This window comes from Ceratotherium simum, chromosome 24 (genome assembly GCF_057802395.1).
Source record: "Ceratotherium simum simum isolate JZ-2026a chromosome 24, ASM5780239v1, whole genome shotgun sequence".
In the NCBI taxonomy this organism is placed as follows: Eukaryota; Metazoa; Chordata; class Mammalia; order Perissodactyla; family Rhinocerotidae; genus Ceratotherium; species Ceratotherium simum.
In genome coordinates, this window is record NC_141923.1 from 16,301,080 (window position 1) to 16,322,038 (window position 20,959).

Consider the following 20,959-nt stretch of genomic DNA (forward strand, 5'->3'; position numbering starts at 1 on the left):
AATTCAGACTCCATTCTAGAGGTTAATGGAGATTAACCAAAGAATCCAACAAGAGCTGTTATTTCACAACCAGTTACTCTGACAATAGTATACAGGAAGGCTTGACGGGGCAAGAAAATGGAGAGAGAAAACCCAGATAAGAAGCTAACCTAACAACTCAAACGAATGACACTAAAAGCCAGAATTAGGGCATCTGAGTGGGAATGGGAAGTAAGGGAGCAAATGTGAGAGCTCTTGCAGAGGAAGACCCAGGAGAACTTCGTGACCAGGAGCAAAGAGACAGAAGTCAATTTGAGGCTGTATCCTCTGGTAATCCACCCTTGACCTCTCCAGTCAGAGTTAGGAGCTCTTTCTCTGGGCTCCCACTGCACCACCCGGTGCTTGCTTCTATCATAATGGGAACCATGCTTATAATCGGTTACTGTTCTCTCTCCCCCATTCAACAGTAAACTATGTGAAGGAAGGGGCTATCTAATAAATACTTGAAACCTCTCTGCCTAGCAGAGCAGCTGCTCCTAAAATAATTTACTAAGTGAGTGAATGAAGGAATGAATGCTGAATACATAAGAAAGATGAGAAGCTATTAAGGAACAGAAAAGAACAATAATTAATATGACAAGGTGCACTCATTTAAATGCCATCCAAGTTGTGCTTTTCTTTAATTATTAAAGGTTTCTGAAGGTTTTGCTTAGAAGCTCAAGATTTCCAGCTTGTCTTCAGAAATTATATTCACAAGAGTTAAATGTTATAATGGTCTAAAATTACCTTTTAGCAGAAAACACTTCCTCAATCTAACAGTAGGAAAAAATACTCGAGTTCTATGTGAAATATCTAAATGGAAAGTAGTCTTAATTTCAACAGTAGAAGAATAAGCATTCTTATTATTCCATTTATATATTTCCTTTACCTCAGTGTTTGACTGACAACTAAAGTTTATAAGTATTGAAGGACGTTCACAGTAACTGATCAACCTTGTCTTTGCATAATAAAAGACATTTATCTTTATAATTGCTCATTTATCTCTACTTTTCAAACGCTCTAAATGCATTTCAATATTAGGCAACAATTTTCAGGTCTTATTTACTAATTGCTGTATAATATTCATAAAATTAATCACAACTCTTCTGATCTCTCAATTACTTTGCTTAAAAATGTGTTTAGGGGCCAGCCGGGTGGCATAGTGGTTAAGTTCACGCGCTCCGCTTCAGCGGCCCGGGGCTCACGGGTTCAGATCCCAGGTGTGGGCCTATGCACTGCTTATCAAGCCATGCTATACCAGGCATCCCACATATAAAGTAGAGGAAGATGGGCACGGATGTTAGCCCAGGGCCAATCCTCCTCTGCAAAAAGAAGAGGATCAGCAACAAATGTTAGCTCAGGGCTAATCTTCCTCACATACACACAAAAAAATGTGTTTAAAAATTAAGTGAATTAATATAAGAATATTTGGATCCTAGAGAAACACTATGGAATTGTGCAAATAGTAAGAGAACTGGCATCACAAAGCTGAGCTCAAATTCTTGTTCTGCCACTTAACTACCTATATGAATCTGGACAAGTCATTTTATTTTTCTGAGGCTCAATCTTTCTCATCAGGACAAAGGGCTAATAATAGCAACTACCTCCAAGGTGCTGCAAGATTTAAGTGAGATAACGTAACATATAGACAAGCTATCTCTTATCTAAAAGCACTTTACAGATGTGAGGCATCAGTGGAAATAAAAAAGACTTGAGAGCCAAGAGGAGTGGAGTGGGAATCAACAGACTTAATTCTAGTCCCAGGTCTGTGACTAACTAGTTCCTGACGCAAATCACATCCACTCTCTGGCCTCAGCTTCCTCATCAGAAAAGGGGTCTCGGACCTGATGGTCTCAAAGTTTCCCCTTCCCAGTTCCAAACTTTTATTATTTTAAAGGTGTCAGTTCTTAGTGCTACCAGGTGATTGCTAAGTAAATGCTTTCTCAAGTAAACCAAAGACACGGTTCTCATTTCTTCATGAGGAAATCTATCCAAAAAAAAAAAAAGTTATCAGATTTGAGACTCTAAAATATGTTGCCACTTCCTAGCCCTTCACAAATAATCAAAATTTTACCTGTAGTAACATTTTCCAATCTGTACTTTCCACCACCAGTCCTTATACTGAGCATGCTCTGTAGAAAGGGCAGCCAAATCCAAAGCCTTTGAAAACAAGTCATTTTAGATTAGGATTTTCTTTTCTAACAATAAACAGAAACAATAAATAATGAAATAAACCATACAATTAGCATCAATCAAAACATGCATTAGAAATCAGACAGAAAATCAAGTTGCTCATATTTCCAGATGGCCCCACCAATTTTCTCTAAATAATCAGTTCCAGACCAGAGGGCTGACAGCAGATGAGAAGTAAACACTGATCAAAGGGAAGCAGATGTACAATATATTTGAATACAATTTTAATATACAAGGTACAAAATTGTTATTAAAAAATCCATAAGTTTTTACCCTCTCCCCACCAAAATGCCTCCAAACTTAGTGGCAGTCAAGCCCTTGGTGTGTGAGTCAGGTCCAACTGCAGGCCCCACTTTAAAGACGGATGTAGAGAAAGAGGAAAAGATCAAGAATGCAGATAGAAAAAGGTCTGGAAAACAGGATCATGAAGAGTGAAAGGAGTTGAAGTACTAGGGTAAATGTCATCTTCAACAACCATCATGCCATTATTCTGATATCACTTTATATTCCAGTAATTCTAAGGGTCAGACTTTCCTTTGCAGCAGACTGAAAAAGATTTTCTTAACTGCTGTCATATTTTACATGTGTTTATCCCTTTCTCTCTAACGTCTTCTAGTTTGTTCTATTATTTATTCACGATCAGACAAGAGATGACTAAACAGGAAGTAGATTTTTTACAGAGGAAGTGGAAATCATCTGGACAAAGAGGAAAGCAAGTCAATCTTTACACAAATTTGAAGCTCACAGAAATTTGAAGCTCATGTAAAGACTTGATGAATAAAAACTCAGGTTTTTAGTTAAAAAAGAATTCTGATTTTTTATGATATTTACTGTTCTTTCTCTCAAGGTTGAAAAACTTATTCTTTGGCCAGTGTTCATATAATCATATCCAACAGCTCAGTTAAAGTAACTCTTAGATTTTCAGTTCTATTATCTCAGAATGCAACCCATATTATTGTCCATTTCTTACTATTAACTCTTTTCTGAAATGAATGCTGGAAGAGTTCCTTGAATCTCCTACTGAAAAATTAATCACTTTTCCTTGTGCTCCCCATCTTCCCTTGCTCCGGGGGAGACTTGTAAATATGCAAACTCTTTATGAAAGAACGGTGTGGTGTCACCATGCTGAGGTTCTAACGGACTTGAAAAATCAACATCTCTACTTGAAAACTACAGACATTAAAAACAAGCCACATACCACTTTCATATGCTTATTTTTCTCTTTTTCCCCAAGGCAGAAATAAAAATGGGAGCAAAAAATGAAGGAAAATAGTATAACTTCAATAAGCATTATCTCTGGAAATACTACAAAAACCTATTTTCAATCAGCTCAATTCAGGAGTGCACTGTATATATCTGAACGTAATTTTAACTTAATCTCTATAAAGACCTTTTCTAGCAAATAGATCATATTCATTCTCATGTTTAATATAACAGACCTTCTATTTTTCAGAAAAAAATGTTCTAAATGTTTTTACATAGTCTAATTTTCCCAGGTTAGATTTAGTGCTGCTGATTTTCCTTTCAGAGATGGTCCTGAACAAGTCTTCCTATGTAGGACCCATATGTTTGTACTAAACCAATTAAGAAAATTAATACGAATTATTGATGTAGATAAAAATGGTTAAAAAATTACATTTTAATGATCATTCTTCATATGAAGACTGAGGCTGCACTAGACAACCATTTGTGACCATTTCAAACAGACCCTAAGTTCCCTGAGGTCAGGCATCCCTTCTTACACATCACTGTTGTTCTGGTATTTTGCTGTGCTGTTAAGATGCACTCAAGAATTATTTGTTGATTGAATTAATTCTATTCTTTGTTTCTGATTTATGTTGAAAATAACCTAAGAACCAAACAAAACTGTCATAGTAATAAGATTCATAATTAAAAGCTATTAATATTTAAAAATTTTAAAGAGGTGACAAAAGATCTGTTTCTTTCAAGTCTTTCCCAATGTTCTAAAATAAATGACTATATACTTATATTTAAGGATTTTTGAATAATTTAATCAATTTGATATCTAGATATTAATAAAGGCCTAGAATGTCATAAATAAAAGGCCTAAGTTGATACAAGTCCATAAGTAGAGGGGACTTGGAAGATCTAGACAACAGAATGTTTGTGAATATGTCCAACTGGGCATCTCAATGTATTTCCTAAGTAATAGTGCTCCAACCACTGAAGTTAAAAAAAAAACAGTCATCCTTTCAATTGTTACAGTTGTGACAACTTCAGGATGATGAAATTAAAGACCATATGGAAATAAAGATTCCCACAATCACCAACCCACACACCACTTTAGTTTTGTCAATACTGCCAATATTGCCCCCAAAAGGGAGTGTGTGGGGAGGGGGTGGTTATTAAGAACTCAAAGGCAGAAATACAGTTTTCCATAGATCAACTTTACTTTTTCTTAACAATTAAATACCACTTCATAGTATTCTCTATACTTATCTACAGCATCCTCCATACTTGTCTGTAGACAAATACAGAACCACCACCAACCCACATGCCATTTTAGTTCTGTCAATCTTGCCCTCCCACAAATAGAAAAAATTTTAAGAACTCAAAGACAGAAATAGAGTTTTCCATGGAAAATCAATTTATTCTTTCTTAACATTTAAATTCTACTTCACAGTATCCTCTACATTTGTCTATAATATTCTCTGTATTTGGACAAAATAGTTTATTTACAAAGAAACTTGGAAGCCACCCAAAGTAACTAGTATAAAAGCATATCTGATTTCTTCAGTATGTTAAAAAACAGAATTCCTCTTTTCTTTTTCCAGCTAAAGTTGCAACACATACAAAAGGTATAGAAATACATGCTTTGTGGGGCCTGCCCAGTGGCATAGCGGTTAAGTTCACACACTCTGCTTTGGCAGCCTGGGATTCACAGGTTCGGATCCCAGGCACAGACCTACATGCCATCATCAAGCCATGCTGTGGCAGTGTCCCACACAAAAAATAGAGGAAGATTGGAATGGATGTTAGCTCAGCAACAATCTTCCTCAAGCAATATGAGGAAGATTGGCAACAGATGTTAGCTAAGGGCCAATCTTCCTCATCAAAAAAAAAAAAGAACATGCTCATTATCTAAATCCTTCTTCCATTCAGAAAATAACATTTGTGGTAAATCTAAAATGACATTTTAATGGAACAATCTGATCCATAACAGAACTATAATGTGGCAAGCCTTAACAGAGTAAGAAAACAGACACAAGGCATCCTTCCTACCCAGGACTCCCAGCACCCATCATAGTACCAATATGCAGGCACTCAATAATTATTTGTTTAAAGAATAACTCAATCAATCAACTAATGAATAAAAAGGAAAACGGAGGAACCAACAATTTGTCCTTTTCACTAAATAAAAACAAAACAAATTGCTTAATTTTGTGTTCTATGTATTGGGGGTAAGCAGATGAAAATAACAAGCAGGTACAATAACAAGCATCTTAATTTATTATTGACCCTAATTTACAGCTAAATTTATAAATGAGAAGTTGCCATAATATTATTGAAAATTTGGGGGAAAAAACGTAAAATTAGATAATCTCCATTAGTACCATGGATTATAGCTTCTCAATTTATTGTTGTAATCCAAGCTGCCAGCACAATGTAGGCATTAAATAAATATTTGTAAAATAAATACAACTCTATCTCGTAATATTATTATTTTCATTTTTCGGTAATACTTTCTAGTATCTGTCATAAATATACCTTTTTAGAGTTATAATTCTATTAACATACTAAATGGTATACTTTGTTGGCTAAACATAAACACTTCATATTTCTGCCTAGTTTTTATAATTATGATTTTTAATGGCTACATAAAATTCCATCATGCAATTTACTATAATTTACTAAACTCATCTTCCATCATCGAACATTGAAGTTGTTTTTCAAGTTTATTTGCTACTCCAACTAATGCTACAATAAATACCTTTGCAAATACAGCACTTTATTTTTTCACAAAATTTCCTGAGAAGTGAAATTACAGAAACAAATTAAATAAACATCTTTATAGCTACCTGCTATATATTATCATATTGTTTTCCAAATTATTATACCATTTCAAATATCATCTATAATATATGAGTATAACAATTTACTCCATTCTCCCCCAGTATTATTTTTCAAATTTCCTAAATTTAAAATTGCAGATCCAAAATTTCTTTAATTTACATTTTTGTTGTTAGTGAGAAAGTGCATCTCTAATGTGCTTGTTTACTGGCATTTTCTCTAATGTAAACTGCCTGTTATTTGGGTCATTTCTATTTCCATAAAATATTTTTTAACAAATTGAGATAAGCTTTTTATATTTGACAAACACTAAAATTTTTAAATCATGCTTGATGTACATATTTCACCCTTCTATTGTCCTTTCACTTTTGGTTTTATTTGGGTTCACTATAGTATAGAGATATACATAAATCAGTAAGTTTTTTTCCTTTGTATTTGCTTCATAAATCCAAGCAAATTTTTTGAATATTCTATTGTTTGCTAGTTTAATCCAAGCAAATTTTTGGAACATTCTATTGTTTTCTAGTTTAAATTTGTAAAATTCTTCATTGAACTAATGTCTAAAAGAAACTCTTTAAACAAATTTTCATAATAGTATTGTTTAACAGAGTATAAGCACCTATTTCAAAAAGAGCCAAAAATTGTGCTCAATGTTGTTTGTTCCTAGCGTATTAAGACTCTTTCACTGTTCCTAAGAATAAAAATATAAAATTTATAAATGGGCTTTCCAGTTCTCAACAGTATTTTGTATCACTTCCTCGTTACTGAGATATATTTGAGAGTCATTTTTGTTGTGCGTTTTAACTTGTTGCTTTCTTTCATTGAGCCAGGAGACACACCTCCTCTTGTGTGTTAGTTTGTTAGAGGGAGACTTCAAGTCTTGTTAATGCTCCCCAGCTCTATTTTCCTACATTAGAAGGCCTGGCACTACAGCCTTCTAATAATCATTGATTTTCAAACTATATTCTATAGCAGTTGTTCCCAATCTTGGCTGAAAATTAGCATTACCTGTGCAGCTTTTATTAAAAACAGATTTACCAGACATATCGCTGGGGATTCTGGATTCAGGAAGCCTATCATAAATCCAGAAATCCATTATTTTAAATTCCCCAGGTAATTCAGAAACAGTCTGATTTAGGAACTACCCAACGGTCCCAGGATTTGAGCGGCAGGAGCACATGGGGTGGGAGGAGCAAGGAGGAGGCCCAGTGGGTGTGTTCTTAATCTATTACTTCTGCTTTAATTCAAGCAGCTTCACTTTTGTCTGTTTTATATATTAGGGTCTGAATAAGATTTCATTTAAAGAAAAAGGCTTTGCTGCTTAAATAAAATGCAGAGACTAAATCCTATTTTTTTCTATGTATGTCCTATTCCTCAACAACATTATGTAAATGCCAAGATGCAGAGCGACATCCTCAAAATGAATCTATTAATAAAGACATCATCACCACGACCTACCAACAGCATATGATCTGTCTACTTTCTGAACCCATCGTCTACAACTCTTCCCCCTCACAGATCTCACTCCAGACACACTGGACTCCTTACTGTTCCTTAAACAATCCAAGCAGGCTACTACTCAGGGCCTTTGCAGTTCAAGTTCTCTCTGACTTACATGCTCTTCCTACACCTAACTACGTGGCTTGTCCCCCTTCATTCAGGTCTCTGTTTAAATGTCTTTTCAGAGTGGACTTCACTGACCGCCTACCACCCCGTCCAACATAGCATCTTCCCCCACGTCATTATCTACTCCCTTATCTGCTTTCCTGCTTTTCTGCTTTCTTAGTACTTACTATCCCATGACATGTTATACATTTTTAAATTTGCTAATTATCTCTATCACTTGCTCAACCAGAAAATAATCTCCAAAAGAGCAGAGATTTTGTCTGCATGCTTCATTTCGTAATCTCAGGGCCTACACCAGTGCCTAGCACACTGTAGCGGCTCAAAAAATTCTGGATGAGAGAATAAACGTCTCCTCAATAAATGAATTAATCTTCAAAAAGTCAAGATATAGTTTTACAATATGCTAGCAATTAGAGAGATTTACTCACTTATGAAATGGAATGGTATTTGGATGTTTCTTTTTAATGACAGTATGACTATATGATTTTACACAGCACACTGAAAGCCTCTGACCAGCTTTATATTCAGTGAAAACGGCATGTACTGACTGCTCTTTACAGAAATGCACACGATTTCCTCTTTTCCCTACATGGCCACATGCACTAACACTTCATCATAGATAACTCTCATATTCTGTACATCTGGCCCAGGCTCTCACCTACATTTTAGTGCCAATCTTCTAATACATGCGATGGTACCTCTACCTGGATAGCCTTTCACAATTTTGAACTCAAAACGTTCTAGGGGGTCGGCCTGGTGGTGTAGTGGTTAAGTTCGCGTGCTCCACTTTGGCAGCCTGGGGTTCGCAGGTTCAAATCCCAGGTGCAGACTGACACACCACTCATCAAGCCAGGATGTGGCGGCATCTCAGGTACAAAATGGAAGATGGGCACAGGTGTTAGCTCAGAGCCAATCTTCCTCAGCAGAAAGAGGAAAGTTGGCAACAGATGTTAGCCACCCAAAAAAAAAAAAAAAGGCCTTCAAATTAACTATTCAGCTTCTTTACAAACTGACTTCCATCCCTAATTATCCTATTTCTGTTAGTAAAACATAGAACAACCATTCTTCTCACAGCATCTTTAGAAAGCAGATTGACCTGTGTTTTTCCTTTGTCCTACATATCAAATCTATCAGCAGGTTCTCTCACTTCTTTCTTTAAAATACCTCTTTGATGCTCCCGTTTTTAAGGATATGGCCTATTTATTTCTCATTCCATACCCTGTTCATGTTTTTACCCTTTATTTACATTTATTTTCCCTCCTTTCCAAAATATCCTACTTATTTTATGGATCTTCTCTACTATTACCCCTTCTGATTTTTTCCCTTTGCTATGTAGTAACAATTTCACAGTTTGGCTGTTATCTTTTAATTGTTTCATTATGTCAATTTTGTTTCCTCAGCTAGATTGCATGATTTGTAGAGATAGGAAAAAATATCATATTTTTATTAGTTTTTCTAGTACACAGCATAGTGGTTGACACACAGAAAACACAACTGAGGAAAACATATGTGTTTTCCTGAATACTTAACACATGGATATAAAAATTTTTCCCTGAACTAATAAAAAAAATGGGGGAAAATACTATCACTAGACACTGCAGAATTAACTACATTCAATTTGACAAAATTTGTCAAGTTATTGCTCATTTGCATATTAGCATGTAAAAACTGAAACAAATGGAGAAGTCATATGCATATAATCTTAAAATTCTCTGTTGAGAGGCTACCAAGATGACTGATGACTGTTGGAGCTGAAGCTGGGTGACGGGTGATATGGGCTCATTATACTATTCTCTCTACTTTTCTATGTTTGAAATTTTCTATCATCAAATGTCAAAGGGGGGAGAGAGGGCACACGGCAAAGAAACCAGAAATACGTGTATTAGTAAATCTATAATACACTATATGGACTAAAGAAAAAAACAGATCAACAACGCTAACTATGAGTATAAAAAATAAACTCTAACACAAACACGTTATGCAGTATTCTCAATTATCTCTATCTTGTCCTTTAATAGAGATCTTCGTAGTCTACGAACCAGGCACAGTTCTTACTTCTATATTTACACAAATTTTCCTACTAAAACTGACAGCGGATTTCAAAGTATTAGTAATTCTCCAATCTTGAATAATTTCATCTGTTTATAGGGTGAGAAATAGAACACTTCAGAATTTAAATCACCAAAGTCAGAAAAATGACAATAAAAGAAAATAGCATGAATTCAAAACTTACAGTCTTAACATCATTTTCATGATGAAAGATATATTCAAACAAAGCCTATGAAGAAAAAAATGCCAAAAATACATTAGATTTTATTTTAACAAAAGCACTCTATTGTTATATCAAAACTCAAAGGCCATTTTGACAGCAGCTGGATTGAACCAAAACAACAAGGTACTCTACAGTGTCTGGGATTTATAAATAAAGGGTCTATCCATCATTTATTATAATCACCCATTTTAAAATATGGCTATTTCCTGTTTTTAGAGAATACAAACTGGAAAGCTCAAATAATGGAACAATTTTTTTCATATTATACACACTAGTTTATTAGAAAGAGACAAATGAAAAGACCAACTTTAAGACTGCTGTAAAACAGATTCGGCCCATTTTTTGCACACTCTACATATATTATTCAGTGATTATGATATTAATAATGACACCTTAGACATGAGAAAATGTGGAAGTTCCTTCTGAAACAAAGTAGAGTTTAAGTGTAAAGTGGGGTATTTTTTGCTTAACGTGCAGATGACTCTAAAGTGCAGCCAGGGTTGAGAACAACTTACTTTAATATTTCACTCAACTCATCTGGATAAGTAAGCATTTACTGGATTACCTTTTGGTGGTACTACGTTTGTCCATAATACCACTATTTTATACTTGAAAAGAGGCTAGTGCCCCCGGAAGGTATCAACATTATTAACAGAAAAGACTTGGAGAAAACCAAGAAAAGACTAAAGAAATCAGGACAAGGCCCTTCTTTCAAAACTACAGCAAACTCTCCATTTGTTCTGTTACAAAGAAAAAAAATTAGGAGTGCAGTTGATGCTACTGTTGTCATAAAAAGAATGTTACAACACCCAAGACAGTGTCAGGGAGTCACCACAGACACCCCAAGCAATATGCCAATATTAGAAATGAGTCCTGATGAGTCAATGCGAGTTGGGGACCAAAGACAGAAAAATCTGGCATTATTGCTACAACACACCAAAAAAGCACAAAATCTAGTTCAGTCTACATCTAGTAATATAGACCAGGTCTGTCCTGGAAGTATCTTAATTTAATTGAGGAAAATGCCTCCATTGACTACACTCTGGTTAGAAAACAGCAATGGTATCAACTAGCCATCCAATCACCTCAAGTAAATGGCCTAAAAAGGCAGGTAACCAGATATTCCAAATGAGCTGTTTTTAATACTTCACTATCATAAAGGAAAAGGAAATAAGTAAAGCTTTATGATTCTGCTAAATCAAGTTGACTAGATTGCTGTCATATAAGAAATTTAAAAAAAAAAAAAAAGACATCTTAAGCATTATTACAGTCTGATTCCCTGTCTACCAACAGGCCTTTCTTTTTCTGATTTAAACTTCAAGTTTGTATGGCTAGTGTCCATTTTTATTTTCCCTAGAGTGTTTGATATTTAGTAAATATGCTAAACGCCATTAGAACTGAGATTAGGAATGAGTTCAGCACTCACGCACAGAATTCACAGAGATTACAACTAAAGACCTAAGCTGAGCTTAAACTAGTTTCCAGAAGATAAGTGCTCCTGGTTCTGAATTATTGCACACTCACCTAGTTTTTTATACTTGAAAGGTCATGGAAACCCTCCTCTCTCTCTCTCCCTCCCTCCCTCCCTCCCTCCCCCTCCCCCTCCCCCTCCCCCTCTCTCTCTCTCTCTGTTATAAATTATGTACTCTCTCTCTTATAAATTACTGTTCTTTATCAGGAGAAAAAGAATTTTCTATAATAATAGTTTATATACTTTCTTTCTGATTGACTTTCCTTAACTCAAGACCAAGAGAAATATTACATATTAGAGTAATTAAACACTTCCATTGCAATCAACACATGGCCTTTCCTTCACAAATTTTTATGCATTCCCTACAATGTTATTATGATAATACTTCTAACATTACTTCATAACATAAAATAATTTTAAGTACATACCTTTGCCAATTTAGGTTTCTGGGCATATTTTGTTAAATTCAGTCTAGATAAATTTATAAAAGGTCCATCAGGACTTGTAAGCATGGAAGCCTATGGGGAAAAATGATAGAACAAGAAATCTGAAACTCGCTTGAAACATAAATTGAGTTTAATGTCCATAAAAATTATAAAGGCAACATAAGTAAAAAAAAAAAAAAATCACCCTCAAAACTCTTCCATATAATTCTGCACTATAACAATAGTGAAAAATAATGTAACAAACGTAAAGTTACATTGGTAATACAAGGGTATGATAAAACTAACAGAATTTACCGTTCCCCGCCTGACAAATCTTCCAGACGAGCTGGTGATGGGGCGAGCTGTGTAGGTGGTTCTGGGTGTTCTGATGGCCTGCTCCATAGTGCCTGGCCTTGCACTTTGTGTGCTGGGTCTAAGGAAACCTGTAATGGGTCTTCCAGCTTGAGTGACTGGCCTGTGAAGATTGTAAATTGTTAAAATACAAAGAAAATCAATACAGGAAGCTTCTCATATAGTCTGGTCAATATTTAGCAGCAGAGGATATGAAATAGAAGTACATACCTGACAGCTGGACTAGGCCCTCCCGTCTGATTAGGTCCAGGGAGTTTCAAAGATGTTCCAGGGCCTATGAGATGAGATGCCAAATTCAATTTACATAGTATTTATTCATCTGTAAAAATCATCAGTTAACATAATTTTCAGAATGTGAGAAAGATATTCATAATAGGAAATATATTTTATAAATGGGAAACGTGTTTGAGACTAATATTTATTGAGTACCTATCAGGTTACTTTATGTTACCACATTTAATCTTCACACTAAGTCTCTATGGTAGGTAATATCAAGCCATTTAGCAAAGGCTTAGAGAGTTAAGTAAACAAGTCAACCTGTTAGTAGAGCTGGGATTCAAACTCAAGACTAGCAGGCTCCAATTTATTTAAAGAAAATGAGAATACTAATTCAAAAAGATATACGCACCCTCATGTTCACTGCAGCATTATTTACAATACCCAAGACATGGAAACAACCTAAGCGCCCAACAATGGATGAATGGATAAAGAAAATGTGGTGTGTATATATATATATATATATACACACCACATTTTATATATATATATATATATATATAATATACATAAAACATATATATATATAATAGAATATTACTCAGCTATAAAAACAAATGAAATCTTGCCATCTGTGACAACATGAATAGACCTCCAGGGCATTATGCTAAATAAAATAAGTCAGACAGAGAAAGACAAATCCTGTATAATCTCACTTATATGTGGAATATAAAAAACAACAACAATAACAACCAAGCTCACAGATACAGAGAACAGATTGGTGGTTGCCAGAGGTGGGGGGGTGGGAGAAATGGGTGAAGGAGTTCAAAAGGTACAAATTTCCAGTTATACAATAAATAAATCCTGGGGATGTAATACACAGCATGGTGACTATAGTTAATAACACTGTATTGCATATTCAAAAGTTACTAGGAGCATAGATCTTTTTTTGTGTGTGAGGAAGATTGGCCCTGAGCTAACATCTGCCAATCCTCCTCTTTTTTTGCTGACGAAGACTGGCCCTGGGCTAACATCCATGCCCATCTTCCTCTACTTTATATGGGATGCCGCCACAGCATGACCTGACAAGCGGTGCGTCGGTGCGCACCCGGGATCCGAACCGGCGAACCCCGGGGCCGCCGCAGCAGAGCGCGCGCACTTAACTGCTTGTGCCACCGGGCCAGCCCCAAGAGCATAGATCTTAAAAGTACTAATCACGGGGCCAGCCCCATGGCTTAGCGGTTAAGTGCACGCGCTCCGTTACTGGCGGCCCGGGTTGGGATCCCGGGCGGCCACCGATGCACCACTTCTCCGGCCATGCTGAGGCCGGGTCCCACATACAGCAACTAGAAGGATATGCAACTATGACATACAACTATCTACTGGGGCTTTGCAGAAAAACGGAGGAGGATTGGCAATAGATGTTAGCTCAGAGCCAGTCTTCCTCAGCAAAAAGAGGAGGATTAGCATGGATGTTAGCTCAGGGCTGATCTTCCTCACAAAAAAAAAAAAAAAGTAAAAAGTACTAATCACAAGAAAAAAAAGTTTGTAACTATGTGTGGTGATGGACCACCACAAGTGTAGTGATCATTTTGCAATATATACAAATAGTGAATCATTACATTGTACACCTGAAACTAATAAAATGTTATATGTCAATTCCTCAATTAAAAAAAAAAAAAAAAGACTAGGAGGCTCCAAAGCACCAAAATGATGGTTCTATATTCATAGTTTATTTTTCATACACATCTCTTCCTGCAATAAAAGATAATTTACACATAATATCTAGAATTTAGATATTTTAACTCCAAAAGAGCAAAATGATGGAGAAAAACACATTTTAACAGGAAACATGTATTTTTTTCTCAATTTCCATTTGAAGCTTTTATCTTACATTATGCATTAGAGCAAATCATCTTCAATTATTACAAGGAAGTAATGTTTCTAAATGATCAGGTTTTTTTTAGTCCTTTTAGAACACTTCTGTTGTTTGGATGCTTCCTGTGTTTAGACTCTCAGATAAACAATCTTCTGATATATTAGATAAGCAGTTCAGACAGAATGCATTTTATAAAATATTTAAAAATGCATAATATAGCTTTTATTGAAAAACTGTTATACATCAATCTCACACTTTAAGACAATATAATTGAATTGTGGAAGGAAAGCCTTTGTACTATAAGGCAGAATAGAGACCACTTACTTGAGGTAATGTTTTTCCATGTATATACATGTTTCATGTATATAACGTCTTGTGTTTATTTTATACATATATATAGTATTCCTCCTCCTAATGGCATTTCACTTAACTGAAAAACCAATACTCACGTGGAACTTGAGCAATAGCATTTTCATCCAACATCATTTCTGCAATTCCTTCCTGATCTACATCAATTTCATCTACGTATACCATTTCAGTTAGTGCTCGTGCCTTTAAAATCCAAACTGCCTAAAAAGCATGGATAAAATAAAGCATATATTAAATAGCATTAGAAGTACTGCATAGCCTATAGAAGCTAGTCATCTTTTATTATTATCTAATTTTTTATTAAGCATGTTTATCACTTAATGCATTACACTAATTTAAAGAGCTATGTCAAGAAACTAATACCAGAAGGCAAGGTCATTATTAATCAAGAAACAAACAATATATCAATTATCTAGTAAATAAAAGTGTGGTAGTCTTCTAACAGGACTTTTTTATAAGTAAAAGAAGATCTTTAGAGACAATTTTACTAGAATAATAATTTGGAAACAAATGAATAAAGCTATACCCACAGTGCTCTTTCTGCCTTCCTCCTCCAAGACCAAGTCCTTCATGAAGACTTTCTTAATCTTTTAACTCTAAACCTACTTCCCTCTTGTCTTTCTCATAGAACAGGACTTATACTTCTATTATTATGTACTTACCACATTTGACAAACACTGTAATTGTTGGGCATATGTCAGCCCTCCCTTCTCCAGAACACAAGCTTTTTCACCTGGTTCACTTTTGAATTTCCCATAACACCTATGGTTTTTGTACACAATAGCTATTCCAAAAATGTTGAATTGAACTAAAATCAATTTCTCTCAATTCCCAATAACTAATCAACACAGTCTTGGTTACTTTGTGATCTAGCCAGTAGAAAAACTGCTAGAAAGTAGGGGGAAAAAAATGCAAACGGTAATTAAAGAATCTGGAAAATATCAGCTTTGCTTTACCTTGAGCAGTTAGATGCAAAGGTGCACACAATTAAATACCTTGTTAAACATTTAAAACTGCTTTATTAGAAATGTTTACCTTCCTCCTTCATCACAGAATAGAAGCAGAGAACAATAAAGCTTGGTGTCCTGTGGAGGATTTGGGGAGACGGCAACTCTTGAGGCAGCAGCATAGAACTGACTCTATAGAAGAGAGGAAACAGCAGCAAGGGAAGCTTGGGGAGGGGTTAAGGCTCACCATACTAGGGATCTGGCTGTGAAGCAGGCTGAATGAAGGCAAAGAGACTGAGAGAGGAGCAGATGGGAGCTACAAGAGGTCCAAAAAGTCCTCACATAAAGAACTCGAGATGCATTCATTTAGCCAGTCCATATTTATTGAGCACCTCCTAACAACAAAGCAACGGGCTAGGTACTGAAAAGGAAACATGAGAAGATTAAAACATGGATCCTAATTTCCTCAACATGTCACTTATTGGATTAAATGACAGGGCAAAGCCGTGCACGACAGGTGACAAGTGCATGGTACAGAAAATAGTTTTATAGGAAATAGAAAGTAGAGATCCTTTTGTGGGCTAAAGTAACTGGAAAGCATATATAAAAAAATTTTTTTAAAGAAGAGAAAATCTTCATGCTTTCATTTTAATGGATTAAAGAAGGCTGTTTCCACAGTACATTTAGGTTCCTCAAGTGAAATTACATTTGGTTAGATGATTAGTTTTTTGGCTTGTACTTTTCTGGTTGAGGTTTATTGGATTCTTATTAGATAACTGAGAATAAAACGTTTCAAATGTTTTGTGTAAATTTAACACTATTGAACGAGCAGAATACAAATTCAAGAACTAATTTGTTTGTAAAAAAATCAATTCCAGTTGGAACTGTATATAACTGTGGGAGCCACCGAAGTATAGAAACAATCTAAGATTTTCACTCATAAAAGATCAGGAAAGTCACATCTATACAGCTATGCTCAGGGGTCAGGGAAGTCATCACTGGCTTGGCCTAACAGTTTAATTTAACTTCAAAGATGGAAATAAGTAATCCTGATTTATCTTAAGTCCCCACACTTCATACTGCCCTGCAAGTAGTATCTGATAGCTTTGATTTTTCAAAAGGGCATTCTTTGCTCAGCACTCTCTGGCGGACAGGAAGAAGGACTGCAGCATTTTCTGCTGAAATAGAAAAGCAGGATGTGTGCTCTGCTGGTTCATTCCCATATTACCAGGGAGCACCTACCACATGCCGAGTCCTGGGAATAGAGATGAGGAAGCCACAACCCAAGTTCTAGCTCACAAGAATTTCAGTGTTATGGGGAAACATCATGTAATAACAAAAATCTGGAGCATGCCATGAGAGGACAAAGAAAGGCACCTAGCTGCCTGGGGCTGGAGGGAAGGGTAGAAGAGAAGCGTGTGGCCCAGTGGCCAGGAGAGCGTATGCCAGGTAAAGCGAACAATAGGGCAAAGGCAGCACAGCTTGAGGGCTCATGGCATGTTTCAAAACTCCAGAAGAGTTTAGTTATGACTGAAGAATCAGGTTCAGATGCGGCAGCAGTCAGAGAGGAAGCCGGAGAAAAAGGCAACGGCAGATAATGGACCCTGTATGCCACAATGAGGTATATGGATGTTCATCCTGATGAGGAGGAGCTAATGAAGCTCCAGAAGTATGACTTGGAGTCCTGGTTAAATTGACTTTCTAAAAGTCAAGTTTTTATTATTGTACTATCATTTATATAGCTGGGTATTCATTATCCATGCACATTTTTTTTTAACTATTTTCAGGTCCATACTGTTATCTCATAGTCCATTCCATCATGCTTCTTGACATCCATCCTTCTACTAGCCTCTCAAATATTAAGGAGGTGCAAATTTTTTTTTAGGCTAACCAAAACACAGGAAAGTAAATCCACTATTCCCTCCCCATCAAATGAATAAATGCCTCAGAAGCCAAATAGGAACATCTTTTTTAAAATTTTATTCCATAAGAATTCATTTTTTCAAAAAAATAGATCTATATTTGTTTCAGTTTCTAATTCTTAAGAAGCAGAAAAATGATGTAAATTTTTGATATTTAAAGATCTGTAATAATATCCACTTAAACCATTATTTAATTTTAAATTTCATAAGTATTTGAGAATATTCATCTTCCTGACTTTCTTTCTGTCCTAACAAAAAGTGACCTTGAAAATCACATATCACTGCTTGATTAAGCATCAGATTGTATTCAAAGAACTGCTCTCGGCAATGTGAACAATTCGTGGGATTTTAATGAAAACAGCAGATGGGGCTTTGGCTTTTTTTAAAAAATTAAAAATTTTATTTTGGAAGCAAACCAAGTATGTTTTACAGCCCTAAAATCCACTGCCTGTTTAAATTTTTTAAAAAAGTTCAATACTAATCGGTGATTAAAATAAAACGCATATCAAAGCACAGTGATCCCAAACTGCCCCTTGAATCTGAATAAAAACATAAATTGGTTTTATCAGATATGTTTAACGTGTTTGAATACCTATGTATTGGAAGTACTGTGAAATCGATAAAAATAATAGATGCTTAGAAACTCTTTTTAAGGGAAAAGCATAGATTCTCCCAATCTACGTGAGTAATCATCACATCAATTATTTCCGTTTTTATCGTGAAACATAACGCCATCTCATTCACCTACTGAGTTAGCCTACAGGACATTACTCTTGAGGCAAAAATCTGCCAGCTAACATTAGGAAAACATTGACTTACTTGTACTACCTTCTGTGAGGGTAATCCAATTTTAGTTATGAAAATAAACATATGAAAAGGTTAAAACTCTACTGACTAAATAAAATGTTTAAATTGTGCTGTTCCTCTTAAGATAGAATGAAAGGCCAGTAGTTTAAGGCATGTAAGAAACAATTTTGGTAAGTTATTATTAGAATAAAGCTACCAAAAGAACAGTCTGTCTAACCTGATTTTGACATCATGAGAATCAGTAACATTTGACACTCTGCCTACTCTATGAAAATGAAAACTTAGGCACAAAATATTGAGTTGTTGTAAAGCCTCATTTATCTTGAAGTTGTAAAAATGTGCAAAAGACGAAAGGCAAAAAGCATGAAGAGTGAGCTCAAAAGAATCCAGTCGGCCTTGTTTCCTTTTTATTCTTTTAGATCATTATCCAGGGGATAATTAGGTCCACAGTAACAGAACAGGAAAGTAATACTAAATACAGGTCCTTCATGAAGTCCCTGTGCCGGTTTGAAACTTTCCAATGCCACTTACAGTTTTAAAACCATACCAACAAAGCAAATTATTGATGTTTTAATTTAATTTTAATCAAAATCACTGAAAACAAAAAGCACATTACTTACTCTATTTATAATTTAGGTCCTTCTTAAATGACTTCTACATATATTTTGCAAAAAAATAGTTTTGCACCATCAATTTGGAAATCATGATTAGGAACATTCCAAAGACATGTCATCCTTTTAAAGAACAGAGTGCTACATTTTAACCTATTTACCAAGTTTGTTTAATACTACACAGGCCTCCATCAGAGTACTGTGTATATCGCTTTAAAAGGTCTGATGATTACTCACGTGAACCCCATACGAGGTTCAAATTGTTTATTTACCTAAAAACCATTGTTAAAATTCTCTCACTTGGCAGGGCAAACACCTGGCAATATTTAAGCTCTCTGATTTACCGCTCTCTCTCACCCTTTCTCCTTATTCCCAGACTTACTGGAAACCCTGTTGGGCTAAAAGCTTGACTGGCCAGGAGTCCCCCTAACAGACCTCCTCTGCCTGGGCTCCCTCCCCACTCACTCGCTGTGTCTTATCCAGTTAGCAAATTAGCAGATCCCTCTGGCCACCTCCCATCTCTAACAAAGCTATTTGGTAGATGTGGCTGTCTGGCCAGTATCCCTTCCTTTCTTCCTCACTGTGGCAGGCACCTCTCTCTAAAGCCAAGCCCTTCCCAAGCAGAGCCAGCCTACTCTTTACTCAAGACATACTGTTCAGTCCATCAAGTCTGTTCAGACACCTGTGGCTCTGCTCACTTCTCAGTTCCCTTTCTAAGCCCCTGGTTCCCCTTCCCTCCTTCTTTATTTTTCTCATCCTTTGGTCAATATTGGTCATTTCTGTTTAAGCTCCAAGTCTTAGTGGAGTAGAGTGTATTAGTTCTACAAGGCTACCCATCCATAGACACAAAAGTGTTGGAAATATAATAGTTTGCATAAGAAGGTAGAGAACGTCTGGTAGATATGGCTAATTTTATAACAGTACAAGTAGCTATGCAGCAAATTTTCTAATCTATAGCAACTAAGCAATAGTAATTAAAGTATCCTCTAAACTAAAGGTTGCGGCTAAACCTTTACCTGAAACACTGGCAATTCAGGATCTGGTTCCTGGAAAGCATTAAGATAGTAAACATTTTTAAGAAATACAGTTTCTAAAATAAAAAGTCTTAATGACTAACCAACTATTTGTAGGTGAACTCAAACTCATTCAATAAAAATCCAAATATTAACTTTAATCTTTTTCCACAAGTGCTCTCAAGAGTTCTGTAAAACTAATATACACTGAAGAATGCTAAATTTTCTATGATCAGAAAATTCTAATTACTCTAACCACATTTAGAGCACAGAGAAGATATCTTAACTACCTGTTTAATGAAGACACAGTACCTCAGTATACCACATATACATACTGTGTGAAGACATATTATCTCAGCAAAACATACAAATGTATACCAAGGAAACATTTCTTTATATTCAAAAGTCAGTTCATAGTGGTTAAAACATTCACCCTTTACTCACTTGGGGAGGTGGAGGAGAATCCACATACTATAAACCCTTCTATTCCACATAAATATGATGGGATTAGTGGCTGAAGATAAGAAATTAATTCTGACTATAATGTCCTCTGAGAAATTTTTATAAACGGACTATATAATATATATTAGTGCCAGGTATTGATAAACTCAGGGTTTTTTCTATCCAAATTAAATAGAAATCCATTGGTAAAAAAATCAGACTTATAACAAATTTATTTATAAAACATCTACACTTACATGTCTACAGTTAGCAGCCTTTGTTGAACACTTAATCTGCAGCATGCTTTATTGGGGAAGCTACTAAGAAACAGAAAAAGGAAAGAAA

The 20,959-nt window shown here is 35.5% G+C and overlaps 1 protein-coding gene across 3 annotated transcripts in view; it reads right to left on the bottom strand.

Annotated features, from left to right (window-relative positions):
- The window catches only part of TTC8 (tetratricopeptide repeat domain 8), a 53,343-nt gene that overhangs the window by 23,496 nt on the left and 8,888 nt on the right, over positions 1-20,959 (bottom strand). The window contains exons 2-8 of one of the 3 annotated variants that reach the window (XM_087448074.1): positions 14,954-15,074; positions 12,620-12,683; positions 12,353-12,512; positions 12,041-12,130; positions 10,103-10,147; positions 7,592-7,669; positions 2,093-2,178 (exon numbers count right to left, since the gene is read on the bottom strand). In XM_087448074.1, coding sequence (XP_087304200.1) covers positions 2,093-2,178; positions 7,592-7,669; positions 10,103-10,147; positions 12,041-12,130; positions 12,353-12,512; positions 12,620-12,683; positions 14,954-15,074 — 644 coding nt within the window. Of the gene's footprint in view, positions 1-2,092; positions 2,179-7,591; positions 7,670-10,102; positions 10,148-12,040; positions 12,131-12,352; positions 12,513-12,619; positions 12,684-14,953; positions 15,075-15,908; positions 15,998-20,959 lie in introns of those variants that run through there. The other 2 variants (XM_087448073.1, XM_004434186.3) reach the window with 2 other exon arrangements.